This window comes from Paramisgurnus dabryanus, chromosome 1, assembly GCF_030506205.2.
Source record: "Paramisgurnus dabryanus chromosome 1, PD_genome_1.1, whole genome shotgun sequence".
NCBI classification, from domain to species: domain Eukaryota; kingdom Metazoa; phylum Chordata; class Actinopteri; order Cypriniformes; family Cobitidae; genus Paramisgurnus; species Paramisgurnus dabryanus.
Window position 1 is genome coordinate 13,268,733 of NC_133337.1, and position 16,931 is coordinate 13,285,663.

The 16,931-nt window shown below is 36.1% G+C and overlaps 1 protein-coding gene across 1 annotated transcript in view; it reads right to left on the reverse strand.

Annotated features, from left to right (window-relative positions):
- Positions 1 to 16,931, reverse strand: part of LOC135760667 (thyrotropin-releasing hormone-degrading ectoenzyme-like) — a 105,906-nt gene that overhangs the window by 42,452 nt on the left and 46,523 nt on the right. Inside the window, exons 6-9 of the mRNA XM_065274750.1 lie at positions 14,522 to 14,635; positions 7,237 to 7,374; positions 5,772 to 5,837; positions 211 to 276 (exon numbers count right to left, since the gene is read on the reverse strand). Coding sequence (XP_065130822.1) covers positions 211 to 276; positions 5,772 to 5,837; positions 7,237 to 7,374; positions 14,522 to 14,635 — 384 coding nt within the window. The remainder of the gene's footprint in view (positions 1 to 210; positions 277 to 5,771; positions 5,838 to 7,236; positions 7,375 to 14,521; positions 14,636 to 16,931) is intronic.

The following is a 16,931-nucleotide window of genomic DNA, read 5'->3' on the forward strand; positions in this document are numbered from 1 at the left end:
TGATTAGGTGATAAAAACCAGCGAAAGTTCATGTTGTCCATTTGCAGTAATGAATCTTTAACTTTGCCTGCAGGAGATTCTGGCTGAATGTAAGTAGGTTATACACACAATTTTACTTGCCGTTCAGTGCTCACTGACCCCAGTTATAATGGATGAAGATCTAACACACAGAGGCTAAAGAGCACAAGATTTGAATGTATAAAATCTTACCTGAGAGAGTTTGTTCCACAAGTCATCTCTCGCTGCGTTCCCATACATGTGCGTCATCAAGTAATCCTGCAAACAGACAGAGACGCAAATAAACACAAAACCCACATCACACATTTGACTAAACTTTTTGTCATTTTAAGCACTGGAACACAGAGGACTTAAACTGCGTAGGGAAGGTAAATGTAGGTGGTCAAGTAACAGTAACATTGCTAATCCTGGCACTTCAATGTCTACTATACGCAAATCGGTAGCAGCTGTTTGCATGTGATTGGCTGTCAGTTCGAGGAGGACCATAAGGAGACCAATTATAGGTTGATTATGTGGTTTAACTCAATGCTGCATTAGTTTGTAACAGAATGAGTAAGATGCTGTACAAACAAAAGTACAGCATTTTACTGCTTTTAGATGATGTCAAAATATGTTACATTTAGCATTGAGGCAATTGAATTTTGCCCTATGCCATGTACAAGGTATTTCTATTGTACATGTCAAAATCATGTTATACATTTAAAACAATCATGGCATTAACATTGCACCTAAATATGTAACCTCCGAATCCTCCAAATCCAATTACTGCGTCACTTTTTAATTACGGTTTAACCGTTCCCTAAAAGGTTTGAAGAACAGCAATATAAATATATTCATAAGCCATTTCCTGGTGCTGTGTGTCATCATAGCAGCGTGTGTATTGTTATTTGTCTACAGCGCATATTGAGTTTCTGCACGAGAGCGCCCCCTGGCTTTTGGATGAAGAGGCATTTCACCTTAATTCATTGAGAAGCATAGCAAGCGTCATCGGCCGATATATCGGTGCAACCTTAAAAATGTTCATACCGTTTCATAGTTGCTCCATGTTCAAAGTGTGCTTTGTTAACTCTTTCACCGCCATTGACGAGATATCTCGTCAATTAAGAGAAAATGCTTCCCCGCCAATGACGAGATTTTCCGTCTTTCCGCAATACCGCTACTATCCACCAGGTGGCCCTTCCGCAACTTTTTAAACCCGGAAGTATTGCCCTATGGCAAGCGGCTGCATATCCGTGTCTGTTTTAAAGATCGCTCTGAATGGGATCTCTATGAAAAGTCTGTCACAAAAATGGAATTATCTCTGCTTTTTGCTCAAAATGTGGGGTTTATGAATTATAAAAGCTACAGTATGCTGTATCATTTAACACATTATAATAAAACTAGATGTCTTTATATCAAAGTTCAGTCAATTATGCACAGAAATATGAGTTATGTAGGGCATTCAAGTACACTGTTAACCTTCCTGATAAATTACTTATACTCACTAAGTTTATCATGACAAATTGCTTGTGATGTTTCTTCATTTACAAATCGCTATGGATAAAAGAACCTGCTAAGTGAATAAACATACTGTAAATGTGAACCTCTCAAAGAGACGCAGCTCTAAAAGCTAAATTATGAGTGTCTCTATTCTGCATCACCAATATGAATAGAGTCTGATCCTAGAGTGCACACTTATTATTCATCTGATAAGAAAGCCTGTAGGGGACATCTTTTCCCTTTAGTACAACATTTCTCGGCAAGACATTCAAGTAACTGAGCGATAAACCCATAACCTGCAAAAGTGTAATTTACTCCCAACTGCTGGAGTCATGAATAATGGGGCTTTTCCATTGCATAGTACCCCACGGGTCAGGTCATGTCAGCTCACCTGACTCTGGGGCTTGGTTAGCATTTCTATTGAGTTTAGTTCTACTTTAGAGGGGTAGGGATAATAGGCGTGTCATTATATTTGCTTCCTACTGCTGTGACATCATACAAAAAGTGGGAGCGAGCATTGTTGGAATGCAGTGTTTCCAAAACATTGATTTATTTGTCAGTCCGTCACAAAATCTAAATTGACCACCACGTTTATCACTAACTCTGTCTCACATAAAATTTTCTGTATAAATACCCGTGGCATTAGGGGATGCGCTCTGCTGAGCCTCATTTAAGTTGCAAAAATGCTGTGCCGCCACAAACTGCAAAGAAAACACTGATATGGTGTTCCTGATTCTTAGCTTATGTATGTTTTTGGATCTTACAACAAAGCACAAATGACAACAGGTTTGCTCAAGACAGCGCAAGCACGAAGGAGGTAAAGTCAATCTTGCTTTTAACGATAACGCTGGTAGTGAGAATTCTCTCTAACCAATCAACAGTTATCGACAGTGTTTTCACCTTCACCTCCCTCTAAGTGCATCTGACATGTTTCTTGTAAATTAGCATTTTTGTCAGGCTCTTATGTTTAGGTTCAGTAATTTCACTTTAATGGCAATCTATTTATCATTAACTAATTAGAAAATTTCCATTCACAAAGTACTGCAGAAAAACTCTGCATTGGCAGGAAAGTGTTTTCTCTTAATTGACGAGTCAACACGTCAATGGTGGGGAAAGAGTTAATTGGGCACAAGCATGTGCTAAGGGTATTTTGAACCAAATTAACTAATTCAATAATGCAACCACATCAGTTCATGATACTGGTTATCCAATTTGCATACATAATGGAACCAAAACATAGTTATCTAATATTTTGCAAACATCTTTAGCACAACAGCCAAAGTAGATCATAATTCATTATTCATGCTCCTTAACCAACAACTTTCCCCTAAAAGTGATACGAGGAGAAATAAGACAGTTTTCTTGAATATGAAAGCAATGTCGTTAGGCAATAAAGGTGGATTGTTGGTGAGGTGTTTATCTATTCACCCCACTGATTAAAAAGAGACAGACTTTTCACAAAAGAGGAAAGACAGATGAAGGCAGACAGAAGCAGCTAAACGCATTGATAATGAGACAGAACATCTAAGCTGCTGAGAGATCAGAAACCGAATCTAGAGATTTCTGGCTATTTTATCTTGTGTTCAAAACAAATCACTGGCAAGGGGCCATTAACACTGCTTGGATCCCACGAGCTGTCAGGTACCTGCTGAGCGCTGACAAACATGACTACGGACCATTGAATCCAAATAACATCCAGAGGATAAAGTCTGACTTCCACTTGAAGTGTGCAACAGCTTTTTGGTCAGCCATTTTTTTTACATTTCTCATATTAGATTCATATCTAAAAATGGGTATGTACAGAGTGTGTAAATAAGAGAGAGAAGGAAAGAAAAAGAGTAACAGAAGTGGGGTTTCCATCCAAACGTGAAGCAAATTTTTTCAAAATATGAATTTGGTGCATTTCTATCAAGTTATTTAAGCGAATAAAGGTAGTATTGGTAACCAACTGTAAATAAAACAAAGCACGCTTATAAAATGGAGACAGGACTGCATTTAGTTATGATTGGGCTAGTTATACATTTCATAGCACAGCAGCTTGTAATTGCCAAACTGAATGATGTGCACAGAAAAAGAAATGCTGGATTTTTGATGTAGTGCACTAGCAGCAAGGGCTTTGCGACGATGTCAAGCTCCATATATGATAAAAACAACTACAGCAAAAACAGCTAGATGATCAGTAACGTGGGTTTAATGTTCGCTATGTCAGAATTTATTCGGCAAATAGGTTTCCACTTCCCATTATTCGCATTTACGCAAAAACCACCTCAAGCAAGCATAAAAACTTTTTTGCGAATTAAAAGATTTTTATTAGAAATTTGGCATTTAACATAACCCGTATCTTATGCGATACTTCAACATGCGCATAAAATCGGGGTGATAGAAACCCACCTAGAGACAGAGAGTGCTCATAGTGGTCTGGATATCAACAACAGCGTGACTGATGGTTAAGCATAAATGAACACAGAGCTGTCAGTCTGTTAGCTTTAGTTATGCAGATACAATAAATGCAACAGTGGATAAGAGAGGATTGTGTCCCTGTTGTAGAAATGTAAGCAAGAAAGCGTATCAAAGAGCTCTACAACATGGTTTTTAATTTCCAGTATGAGAGACCACTCCCACCTGTGTTTTAACCAACTGCCTCTGGTTCAGACCTTCAACAACATGGCTTAAATGTCCTGAATACAGAAAATATGTTTACAATGAAGAATTTTAAAATGTAGTTAGATTGTAGGATCTACAGTAACATCCACAAGTATTGGTGCTCATGACAGTTTGCATTTAAATGGGCTTTAACTGTTAGGTAAAAGATAAAAATAAATTTCGGGATCTTTTAACATCCTTCCGTTGTATCAAATGTTTGTGTGTTATGTAAAATCCACAACAAAGGCTAGAACTAATACTCAGCCCTGGATATCCATTACTGACATCACTACACAAAAGAAGATGTACAGACAAAACTCATTTTAGTAAGACAAAACTATCAGCAGATTACTATTGAAATATTTCTGACCGTCAGTATTTCTGATATGAAACATATCTCTTAAATAAACATGTGCTGCTTTCAACTCAAGCGTGATGCATCGCATGACACGTGACAAACTGTTACAGCTCTAAAGTTAAACATCTCATGTAAACTGCATAATCCTCTAAACACTTGTAGAAAAATCATATATCACATTCGAAACAATCTCAGAGGTCTTGAGAATTTATGACTCCCAACATTCATTACGTGGGGGTCACAGAGACAGAATCCATTTTCACACAGACATTCCGGAAAATACACGGGAAAGGCATCCTGGATTTTTCCGGGATCCTTCGCTTTTTTTGTTCATTCACACTGCCATGATTAGCCGGCATCTATGGTCCCGAAAAGACTCGTGACCTGTTGAAAGTCCCGCCCTCTCTTATACGCAGCATCTGAAGTTTGCATATTATTTATTATTTCTCTTTCCAGAAACCACTTGCGTGCATTTTTGTTCATGATAAGATTATAAAGAAGCGCGTGACACGCCGTTCTAATGCTGGTGAATGATCTCAGCTTCTGAGTGGATATTTGACGAGCTCCCTGATCTCTGCTTTAAAACAGTTTTCAGACATTTCTCATCGTGATTGTTTATATGCATTTAAAACCCGCATTTTGAGGAGCTGAATGATATATCTTGTTGGGATGACACACAGGAATTTTCGTTTATTATAGCTCAAATGAGCACGTGACGCGATATTCTTTTATGCTGCTGAATGATATCCGTTTCAACGCAGTAAGTGAAGAGTTAATTTACCTGATATCTGCTTCAGTCCAGTTTGCTGACATTTCTCGTTGTGAATGTTGTAAATCCCTCATTTTAAAGAGTTGAACCAACTTCATGTTGCCACGACATGCGCGTCCTCACTACGGCACGTGCGTCATTGTTTTTGTCTCATATTTATCATTTCCTGATAACTGCTTCAATCTAGTTTGCGACATTTCTCGTGTTGAATGTTTATATGCATGTTATCTCTCGTTTTAAGGAGCTGAACCATAACTTTACGACACGGCCACTACGGCATTGTTTCGGCTTCTTGTTCACACAAAGGGTTTTCCGTGTATCTGACTAGGTCTTCTTTCCGGCAACGATCCCAGAAGATTAACGGGATGAGTTTGTGTTCACACAGACGCTTGTCTGGCAATTTAAGGGTATTTTCTGGGACCAAAGGTCTGTGTGAATGAGGTTAGAGAGAGTGGGAGAGAGAGAGACACACAGAGACAGAGAATGAGAGAGAGAGGGACTTACATTAAGTCCTCTCTGGAATACCGGTTGTCCCATGACATTAGCCAACATACGGATCAGAGCGGCTCCCTGCAGACACACAGTAAATAGTTATTAGTTTAATTTAATTTATTTTTAACTGAGAGATCAAATTATTTGACTCTTTGAAAGTTTACATTACTAATTATGTTAAGAGTCAATGCACATTTTCTGGCAGCATATTAGTTACATACATTGTTTTACATGTTACCTAATAATTGTTTATTAATACTACTTTTAATTACTATACTGTTTATGTAGTACACAAAGGCACCATACAATAACGTACAACAAAAATGTATACTCTAAAAATGGCTGTGTTATTTTTGACCCATAATGGGTAAATATTGGACAGAACACATGCTGGGCTAAAACGACCCAATGGTGGGTTGTTGTTATGCATTCTTAGGGTGTAATAACCCAACATTTGGTTTAAAACAACCCAGCATTAGGTCAATTTTAACCCAGCAGTGTGTTCTGTCCAATATTTACCTATTATGGGTCAAAAATAACCAAGCCATTTTTGGAGTATATGTAAACTAGGGCTCCATAATAGATTTTGTTCTGTTTATGAGTCTTAAGACATCAAGTTACTTTGACAACCCAATTCCTGTGTACTGTGTCACTACCTGTTAGCAAATCTGGTGATGTGTGGTTTGATAATTTATAGATCGTGAGAAAGAAGTGATGCGGAGTCAGGACTATGACAGAATTCAGAAAAAATAAAAGCTTTCTGCAAGCACCAATCACAAACCTGCACATAGCTGGTTGGCAGCTGACAAGGCTATTGGTGGACGAAGGTAAAAGCATGAGAAATTTTATAAAAAAAAATGTGTATTGTATGTACATTACATGCTCGATCAGTGAATACAAATTTTCTTTAATGATTTGAATGACTTTCAGATACAGCATGTGTTTATAATGACATGGTAATGAAATAGATTATGTCTGGTGTGAGATGAAATGTTTACTCTGGCACTAGAGTCTCTTGAGGACATAAAACCTCACAATCTCTCAGTGGAAATCTCAGTTCTTTTAATTAAACTATATCTCTTGTATATCTGAAAAGGAGTATAACAGCATAACACTATTGAAATCAGAAATCACACATACAGTATAAAACGAGAACAACTTTAGAGAGAAAAAAAATGGCAAACAAACTAAGGGCCCTATTATACACACGCAAGTGTTTTTAGCTCAATTCAGCCCAACGCAGTTATCATTTTCACGTCCAGCGCCACGTTGTTTAAACAGCAAATGCAACTTAAAAATAAAAATATGCCATTGACCAACTAAAACCTGCAATATTGTTTTTTATTCATGATAAATTTGTGAAATTCTGAGTAAATTTTTTAAAATGAAAAACAAAAGGTTGACCACAAAATGATTCATTCTGAGATACCAACATACTGTAATCCATCCTACATCAGATGATGAGAGCTGCTCTTGCCTTCTTATATGCGATCCAGTCAAACACCCTGTCAATGTCTGTGGCTTCAAACACCTCTTGAGAGATTGGATGAGAACTGGCCAAACCGTCCAATAACATCACCTCATGTAGTACATCAGTCAGAAATCTCTGATTCTCCTGCAGATGGAGAGAGAGAGAGAGAGGACAGAGACTTGGTTACATCTGGTCTACTTTATTATTTTTTACAGTATCACCTGTCAAACCTATGAAATTCACACATACTGATACACAAATAAAGCCTTTACTCCGGAAAATAAAGGAAAACCATTCTGAGGCAATAACAACTAAACATGTTTTAATATTAAATTGCTATAAATGTTATTACAATATTACTTTTTTGTTTTATGTGATTATCAAGGACCTCAGAGCAGCATGCAATTCAATTCACCATGGTATTTCCATGGACCACCCATACTGTAGGACTTCTGTATAAGGGAAGCTCATTGAACAAAAAAATATTATGACTGTATAACCATAGAAACCTAAAGTTTAAATTAAAATTTTAAAAATACTGACAATCAGCAGAAAAAATAAATAAATGCATAAACAAACATCAGCATAAAATAAGCATATCAACACCAGAAACTCTCATATAATCCAGAAAATGTGCTTCAGTCATATCAGTCATTGTTTTCCTGTTACTTAATCGAAAGTGAAAGTATGTCAGTTACTGTATAAATGCATTAAATATTAATGAGAGATTATGAATTAAATATGAAACCATTACACCGCAAGTTCATATTCAGAGCATCATCATAATGGGCCACAATGTGATGACTGATCAAATTCAAAATGACAGTTCAAATATAAACTCAATTCATATTTTATTATTTGCTCATATTTATTAAATAAGCAAAATAAGTAAGAGAGAGCTAGCAAACTATCAAGATTATTAACAAGTTTGACTATAATTCTTAATATTTTTTATTTCACATTTATTCTCAGATGCATTATGAATAATTCTTATGTATTAAAGCTTTTGGCAGCTTGATCAAAATCCTATTTAAGACATTAATCCAGCACGGCATGAAGTTTAAATCAAACGATTTAGGCGCAAACAAACAACATACTGAAATTAATCCAGACACAAATTTTAAATCCATTAATAGGTTTTTATGTCAATCTAAGACAATCTCTATCCAAAAGCCATTGCTATCCAAACCGAAACAAAATTTTCAAAGCTTGAACCACTTTTTAACATCCTATAAGTTTAGAAAAATATTTGAAAAGTGAAACCTGATTCCTTGTAATTTGATTAAACCACCATCATTTAACCAAACCTTTCCATCTCATATTATTCACCTTTTATTTGTATGCAGAAGTAAGTGATGTTACATATTTCCATTTTTGTGAGACACCTGTTTCAATAGCCAGCCGGTATCAAACAGTGTTATTGGAGCATGCATAAAACATGATTTAAACAGTTATGGTTAATTTTCACTACACCTGCCACGTATGAAGAGAAAAAAAGTTAAGAAGTATCCTGATAGATCATATAAAGATATATATTCAATCATTGTTGTTGGTCATTTTGATGGGTCTTCAATGGGCAACTATAAAAGCACAGTGTTTGTACATGGAATAGACCAAAGCAATGGTTTAAAATGTCACAACTGTCCCTCTGGTGTGTTGTTTTTTTTAAACGGCAATTGAGTTTTTATGGGGACACATCAAGCTTCACACGGTCTGACAGTCAGCAGCTTCTTTCTCATTCAACACTTTGTAAGTTATTTGAACAAACCATAATAAACATATTAAACTATTACATGTATTCAGTATTGTTTTCGTTTGATGAAAATATTACATTGAGTACATTTACATGCACAGAATAAGCGGATAACTATCAAAAATCAGCTTATTACAGAAAACTGTTTTCATGCGTTTACATGCAAATCAATAAGCTGGCTATGCAGACAACTGCGTTTACATGGGACTTGAAGAATTATCAGTTTTCTCGCAGGCAGTGACGTCACCGCCTATAGAACACAATAGTCGTTCAAAAAGTCAACGACATATCTGTCTTAAGCTGTACTGTTGTATCTCTCCTCGTGTCTGCAGAACCTGTAAATGTAACATAAGCTTCTATTTTAACAGTTTCTCTGCCAACTGCTTTAGTCGAGCGGAGACTTTTATGTGTTACTTTGCGCTTACTTCCGCGTCTGACGTTTATCGCTCACACGCGGAGACATGCGCACATGGACAAAACCGTGAGAAAGCCGGTTAAGGTGTTTACATGCCACGTGAAATCGGCATAATGAGCAAAAAACTACCTGTGCCGATCGGGTTTTGCTTACGCTGTTTATGGGCTTTCCCCGATAAAGGAAACCCGTTTAACGCGTTTACATGACCCCACATCTTATCAGTTTATTAAGCATAATCGGCATAAGACTGTGCATGTAAACGCACTCATTGTTTCTTATGCACTAGATGGAGACAGGAGCTTATGAAATGATTTGCTTATTTTAAAATTATTAGCTTTTTCATTTAAAACATAACAAAAGTACGCACAAACACTTTAAGAACTGTTATAAACATTAACTAATAAGCAGTTTGTCGTCATATATATTCTGTACTGTAATCGCATTTTTCTAATAATTTGTAGTAGCAGAATAAACAAACCAGCTAACTCAGCATTTTTTTTAATCAGCATAATATTAGTTGTTTTAAAATGTATAATAATGTATGTGTGGATACAGATCATGGGTGTGTGCATGTGTGTTATATGGTTAAATGTTTTGCAGAAATGTACTGCGTTTGTACCAGCTATTATGGCAACCCCTAACTGCACAAATTATGCTGGTCTTCCTGGATTTCATTAACACGCCAATCAAAACGGCGTGTCACTAGCAATATGACTACCATTAGCTTGCACACCGGAAGTCTTACACAAAGGAGCTCAAAGATGGCGGCGCCAACATTTACATCAAAAATAAGGTGGATAAAGATCTGCTGAAGGTTAACAAAATGACATGAGGCATAAAACACATTAACATATAACCAAAGCTTATGAAAAACAAATCGATCCATGTTAGTTGGATGGCTTTCTGCTCTGGCTTTAAAATGAAATGACCCTTTCTTGAGTTCCATTGACTAAAGGCAGCAGCTAATGATGGGTGAAATTCCCTTCGATGGAGTTACATCTTTGGTCAATAACTTCTAGATACATTGCATGTGCATTGCTTAATGGACTGTTGCAATAATGTAGCCTTCATATTTATCTTCTGACAGAAGGTCTTGGAGAAACCAGCAACTTTTTAAAATCAACGAGTCAATTACTGTTAAGGACACAGACCGCAATGCTGCCCAGCGTTCTGGACAGTGACCCTGGGGCAATGCCTAATGGGCAATCAGCTTCTATAAAAGTCTAAATGGTATCCAGATGGAGGATGACAAGATAGACATGAGAAAGAAGAGGTGTGAGCAGCTGAAGGATCTGTTGCCCAATTTAATGACCTCTTATAGAGCTTTGCCAAATCATATCCCAGTTTATGTTTAGACTCCATCTATTAAGTATGAAATATTCATCTTGAGGTGAAATGCATGTGCTATCAAGCAGCTGCTGAAGTTTTTCCATCAAAGCTCATCAGATGTAAAAAGGTTCCCGGTTGATGCCCATGACTGATGGGGCGCTTACACTAGACTTTGAGTATCTGAAAATTTTTCGGACGTTGCTGCGAAAATGGGTCCATCTTTGCTTTTCAGTGGAGAAAAGTCACACCTTGATACAGTACCAATGTTCTACTTGTCACATGTCTTCACGTGATACGACCTTGCAGGTCAGTATTCACCATATTTAAACTTTGGTATGCAGCAAAATATCATGCGTTTCCGGTCTAACACATTTGCATGCATATGTATGAAAGTCAGTAGAAGGATAAGTGTAGTGTGATCGCCTTAAGATTGCATACAGTAGGATGTATTAAATAGGAAAGATGGGTCAGTAGATGTACATGTAAGTATTTTTAAAATGTTGGATATTTAGTTTATATTAAATATTAACGTGAATTAAGTATGAGTGCAATTAAATACCCTACAGGAAGTGGTACCACCAGGTATACTGAACCAACTAAGATGGGCTTTCCAGCAGGGCTTAAAGGTTGAAAACACAAAAATAGAAAGCTACATCTCCCAAAAAAAGTTAAAAAGGTTATAATCTCTGTCATCTAGCATTTAGCCTGTCCTTAGCCTTAACTTGGCACACATGGCCTCAAGCGTACACTGTCCTTGCCTATAAACGCTGTCTACAAACAAGAATGCTTGATTCATAACCACTGGCATATAAGCAGAATCTACAACATTATTTAATGAGCATGACTAATAATTGAGATCCTGCCTGCAAAAACCCAGCCAAAGTCTTTGTTTTTCATAAAAATCACTCAGTTTAAAGTAGTGGTCTCAAACTCCCATTTGCTGCCCACCCTCCCCCTCTCTGCAGCCCACGTCACCTTTCAAAAATATAACATAATCTGGCCCACAGAAAGATTTTTATTCACTTCGTTTTATATTCGTTTGGTTTTTCATTTAAACGTTTAAGGGTTCGTTCACATGTCGCGTCTAACAACGGGTTAAAACGAGTCAAAGCATTATTTTCCAAAGTGCTCGGGAGCAGAAGTTGCGCTCCGTGGCATGGGTCGTGTCACCCATTGCTACGCAGCCAGCCGCGCACTCCGTGATGTTGAGGATAACGGAATACACAATCGGATTTTAATTCCTCATCTGAACCTCGCGTCAATCATATCATTGTAACCATGCAAATAAATGAATCTGGCCGGGACTTTGTAGTGTTTGTCCAGAGAAGATTTGTTACTTCCGGGTGGATACTCAGCTGTTACTCAGAGAAGATCGAGCTGCGGTGGGGCTAGTTCACCTCAAGTCACAGCATCTAATGGAGACACGGCATAGGGAGGCAGAGCGGTACAGTAAATGTAACCTAATGCAACACATTTAAAACTACAGATAAGAAAAGAGCCATCAAAGTGCCCAGGTTAAGAAAAGAGAAAAGATGAGAAGAAATGTACAGAAGATAAAAGTATGTCTACTGATATATAATGAAGTATAATATATTATTATGTAGCTTACTATTCAATTACACACAGAGAAGTATTATTTTTTTCTGTCCAACTAGCTGCTTATGTAACATTGACTACCCATTCAAAAGTTTTAGGATCACTTTCACTTATTCATATTTTTCCATATATAATAGAAAATTCATTAAAACTGAAATAAAGAACATAATGAAGTCAATACTATGACTGAAAACAATCCAAAATAAATCAAAACAGAAACACGTACTGGTGGTAATTTTTTATAATAGTTTATAAATATACAGGAATTAAATTTGTTAGTTTAGAGCAAGGTTTTAATAGGTCTTAGTTATTTAAGATAAGGTTAAGAAAAGATTTACTTACTTTTATAAAATAATGTATATTAAAAAGATAAAACCACTGCTTATATATTTTCAAGTATTATTATACATTAAATAATAGAAATTAAACATGACATTTACAGAAATATTGTACTTTTTTGAACGTTAAAAAAAGCTCTGCGGCCCCTCGATGAAATGTCTGTCTTAGAAATGGCCCCAAGCCAGTTTGAGACCCCTGGTATAAAGTAAAGGACATTTTGAGAAAATATCACCTTGATACTGTATCTTTGAAGGATTATTCCACTTTCCTGATAATTTACTCACCCCAATGTCATCCAAGAAGTTTATGTCTTTCTTTCTTTAGTCAAAAATAAATTAGGTTTTTAAGGAAACTAAAAAAAATGTTTGCACTAACATTTTAAGTTTAATCAACTTGGATTTACAAGTAATTTCAACTGTTTTGACTAGTGATTAGTTGCTGTAACTTATTAAATGAAGTTGAAACACTAAAGTAAATTTAATTACTTACAACATTTTTAATGATTTAATGTTACAACAACACATCACAAGATGATTGAAAGGACTTTTAAATCCTTGTTGAATAAGCATAAAAATGGAAGTGGATTTTTTTACAGTGCATATAGTGGACTTCAATTGACCCCAATGATTTGAAGGTCTAGATTGCAGTTTCAGTGCAGCTTCAACTTAGCATAAGGGTTTTATCTAACTTAACGATCGTCATTTTCGCAAAAATAAAACATTTAGTTTTTAACCTCAACTTCTCATCTAGCACAAACGTTGGACTGGCGTCTAGCACTTTATGTATTACGTAATCACGTTGAAAGGTCATGCATGACATATCACTTATTTTTGGTCATGACTACTTTGATGCTTTAAATACCATAATTAGACCACGCAGGTTTTACAGATGGGGTCACAAACATACCTCCACAGTTTCATTAGTAGAGATTTAACCGTGTCCTCCATTACAAAACCATGGAGTGCAATCATTGAACCTATTGGCTAACGTGCGATACCTGGTCATTATGAATTAAAGGCATGCTGTGTCTATTTCCAAACAGAGATGTAAGCTATGTGAGGTTTAACATGTGCAACTACTATCAAGACTTGTCACAGAGATGCTAATGTGCTGTCAGTATTGATTGTTCATTAAATAATTTTCTTTAATTTTGTAACACACAGTTGCCAATCAAATTTAGTGAATCAAATTTTGTAAATCATAATGAAAATTAGCAAATCGTTTTTTTTTTTTTTTGAGTCACACGGGTAGAAACAAGTCATTAAAGCCAGAGTATCACTGTGTAATGCCTTTTTATCTGTAGCACTGCGATATTAATTTCAATATGTAGCCTCATATCTTCTAATAAAGTAATAAAAGACTATATATATATAAACATAAGTTTTATTGCATACAGCAAAATATGACAGCATTAGCACATGTTGTAGGGACGTAACTATAGCTGTGCAACAGCGTGATTTGTTTCTGCAATAAGATGAAATAATTTGAGCATTTGACATTTCCTGTTTTCCTTTTTAAATACAGATTAAGAGATTAAATAAGAAACACGTTTCCATTAGTAAGTGTGAGATTTTGTGGTCCATTTTTACAGTATTATCAACATTTTTAACAGATGAATACTACGATAACAATAATTTTCTCTCCTACAAGGGGGATGCATCTTTTGTTACATCAAAAGGATGTAAAGCCCACTGAAATGATCACATGCATCAGATTTTTTTCTTTCCTTTATAACAGCATACCAGCATCTTTCTGGCTATATTCATAGTGAGAATCAGAACTCAGTAATGTCCACAGTTATATCCACATTTACACTCTCATATGGCATCAAATAATTTAGATAAAAAAAAAAATCTTACCATGTTCCACTTTGGAAAGAGGAAGTCAGTCCCAATATATTCAAAGTAGTGAGCAAATCCCTCCTTTAGCCAAACGTCCTCCCACCAAACTGGTGTGACCAGATCTCCAAACCACTAGTCAACAAAAACCACATGAATAATCAATCACCAATAGAAATATTAGAGATCATTATAGAGATATAACAATAAGGGGGCAAACTTAAACTGCATTATGCTTACAGGTAAATTAAAAACAGACAATAATAATAAAAGACTGATTGGCAGTTCACATTTCAGCATTCTGAAAAGTTCTGCTGTGCCATCGACGGGCCTGGAAAAAAGAGCTCTCGATTTTAGCGCGCGTTTACATTATACAATTTGCAGACGGAAAATGTGACCTGCCCTAATATACAGTCCTCACTGTGATCAGGGTTGGTTAAAATGGATGTCATATGTACAAGCTTTATAACATCACATCTGGTTAGAACATTTACTGTAAAATCAAATGTTTGTCCATCTGTCAGTTTAATACAATAATTTTGGCTTTAACAAAGAGCCCAGCACTCTATTTACTAAAACACTATGTAGAAGATTGAGAACCAGAGCTTCTTACACCTCTCAAAATTACATCATTAGCTCAGTTCAAAGGATGTCAAACAGTCTAATGGAGTATTCATCTGTAAACACAGACCCGTAGATCAATAGAGAAGGCACAGCACAGATATTTGTGTTTAAAACTTCAAGTGGCTTACATTGGTTGAACAACTGTATGATGCTCTCATCTGATTTTGTAATGGTTATCTCAGTGAACCAAGTCAAACCGCATAGTTTGTGACCCTAGACCACAAAACCAGTCATAAGGGTCAATTTTGGGAAATTGAGATTTAACATTGATGTATGGCTTTGATAGGACAATATTTGGCCAAAAAACAACTATTTGAAAATCTGGAGTCTGAGGGTGCAAAAAATAATCTAAATACGAGAAAATTGCCTTTAAAGTCCTTAACAACACATATTACTAATGATACATACGTTTTTTAAATATTTACAGTAGGAAATTGACTAAATATCTTTATGGAACATGATCTTTACTCAATATCCTAATGATGTTTGGCATAAAAAATCTATAATTTTGACCTATGCAATGTATTGTTGGCTACTGCTAAAAATATACACATGACAAATGTCCTAAAATGTCCTTTTCAAAAATCTCATCTGTTTGCCAAGAGCGTTTGTGACATTGTGTGGATAACGGTGGGTTAATTTTCGTTGAGCCAGACATGTCAGTCAATTGTAAATGTAACATTACATTTTAGCGGTTACCTTGGTGTTGTCGTCGGATAACAAAGTAAAAAAAAATGGAGAAGCTTGCAAAATTGGTCGCGAGGCCACCGGAGTTTCTTTCTGCCTGACTGCTGCGTGTGGGACTGCAGAATGCACACACACTTCAATCCAGTTTACATTTGGGTCTTTCTTTAAAAAAAAAAAATATTTATGCACGTTGGGCTCGGGTATGAAGTGATTTGGGTCAGGTACATTTCTTTGGACCCGAGAAGAAATTGAGTAAATCTGAAACAGTTAAGATAATGTTTTAAACCGTGGTTAAACTAACGTTTGATTCAGCAACATAAAAACTTCTTTACTTTACTTATTTAGAGAAATAACGCTGACCGTGTATGCTCTTAATGTCATAAAAATTGTATTTACAAATTTCTATTTGCGTACACATATCCTACAAATGAATCTTGTATGACTGATACGCTGTCAATTGGGTGAATTTAGATCATGATTTTGAGTAATACCATTGGGCATAACAAGATGGCAGCTTGAACTGTGCGGTGGATTCACTTCTCATGGTAACGTTCTATATGCAATTCAGTCAATTATATAGATCAGTGAGCAGACCTCTATGCTACAGTCAGTGGTGTTACATTACTTTCAAAAGCTCATTCTCCAAACCTCCTACATACAGCAAATAAGAGAATATGTAAAAAAGCACAACAGAGCTGGCAGATCTGAAACAATGACTCAAACTTTGGCACATTTAGTGCTCACATTGTTACACTGTTATTGTACACTGTCACCCTGTGAACAATGATAATGGCATAAAATATAATTTAAAGGATTTGCCAGTAATTCTTGCGTTTTGTCATTTTTGCATTATCGGGCAGTTCAACAACACTATAATGTCAAAGAGAGCAGGAGCAGTGAGATCTTGAAGAATGTTAGTGAAACAGAGGGATTGTGAAGCCCATTCCTCAAACAAGTAACATTAAGAAAGACAGACTGAATGAATATAAACTGAGTACTGAATACATAAAAATATTAAAAGCAGTTGAGAATTGCTCTGAAGAGTCATGTGGAATCTGACATGTCACAAGACTGACAACAACCTGAAGACCTAAACCAAACTGAGGATCTTGTTCCTAAA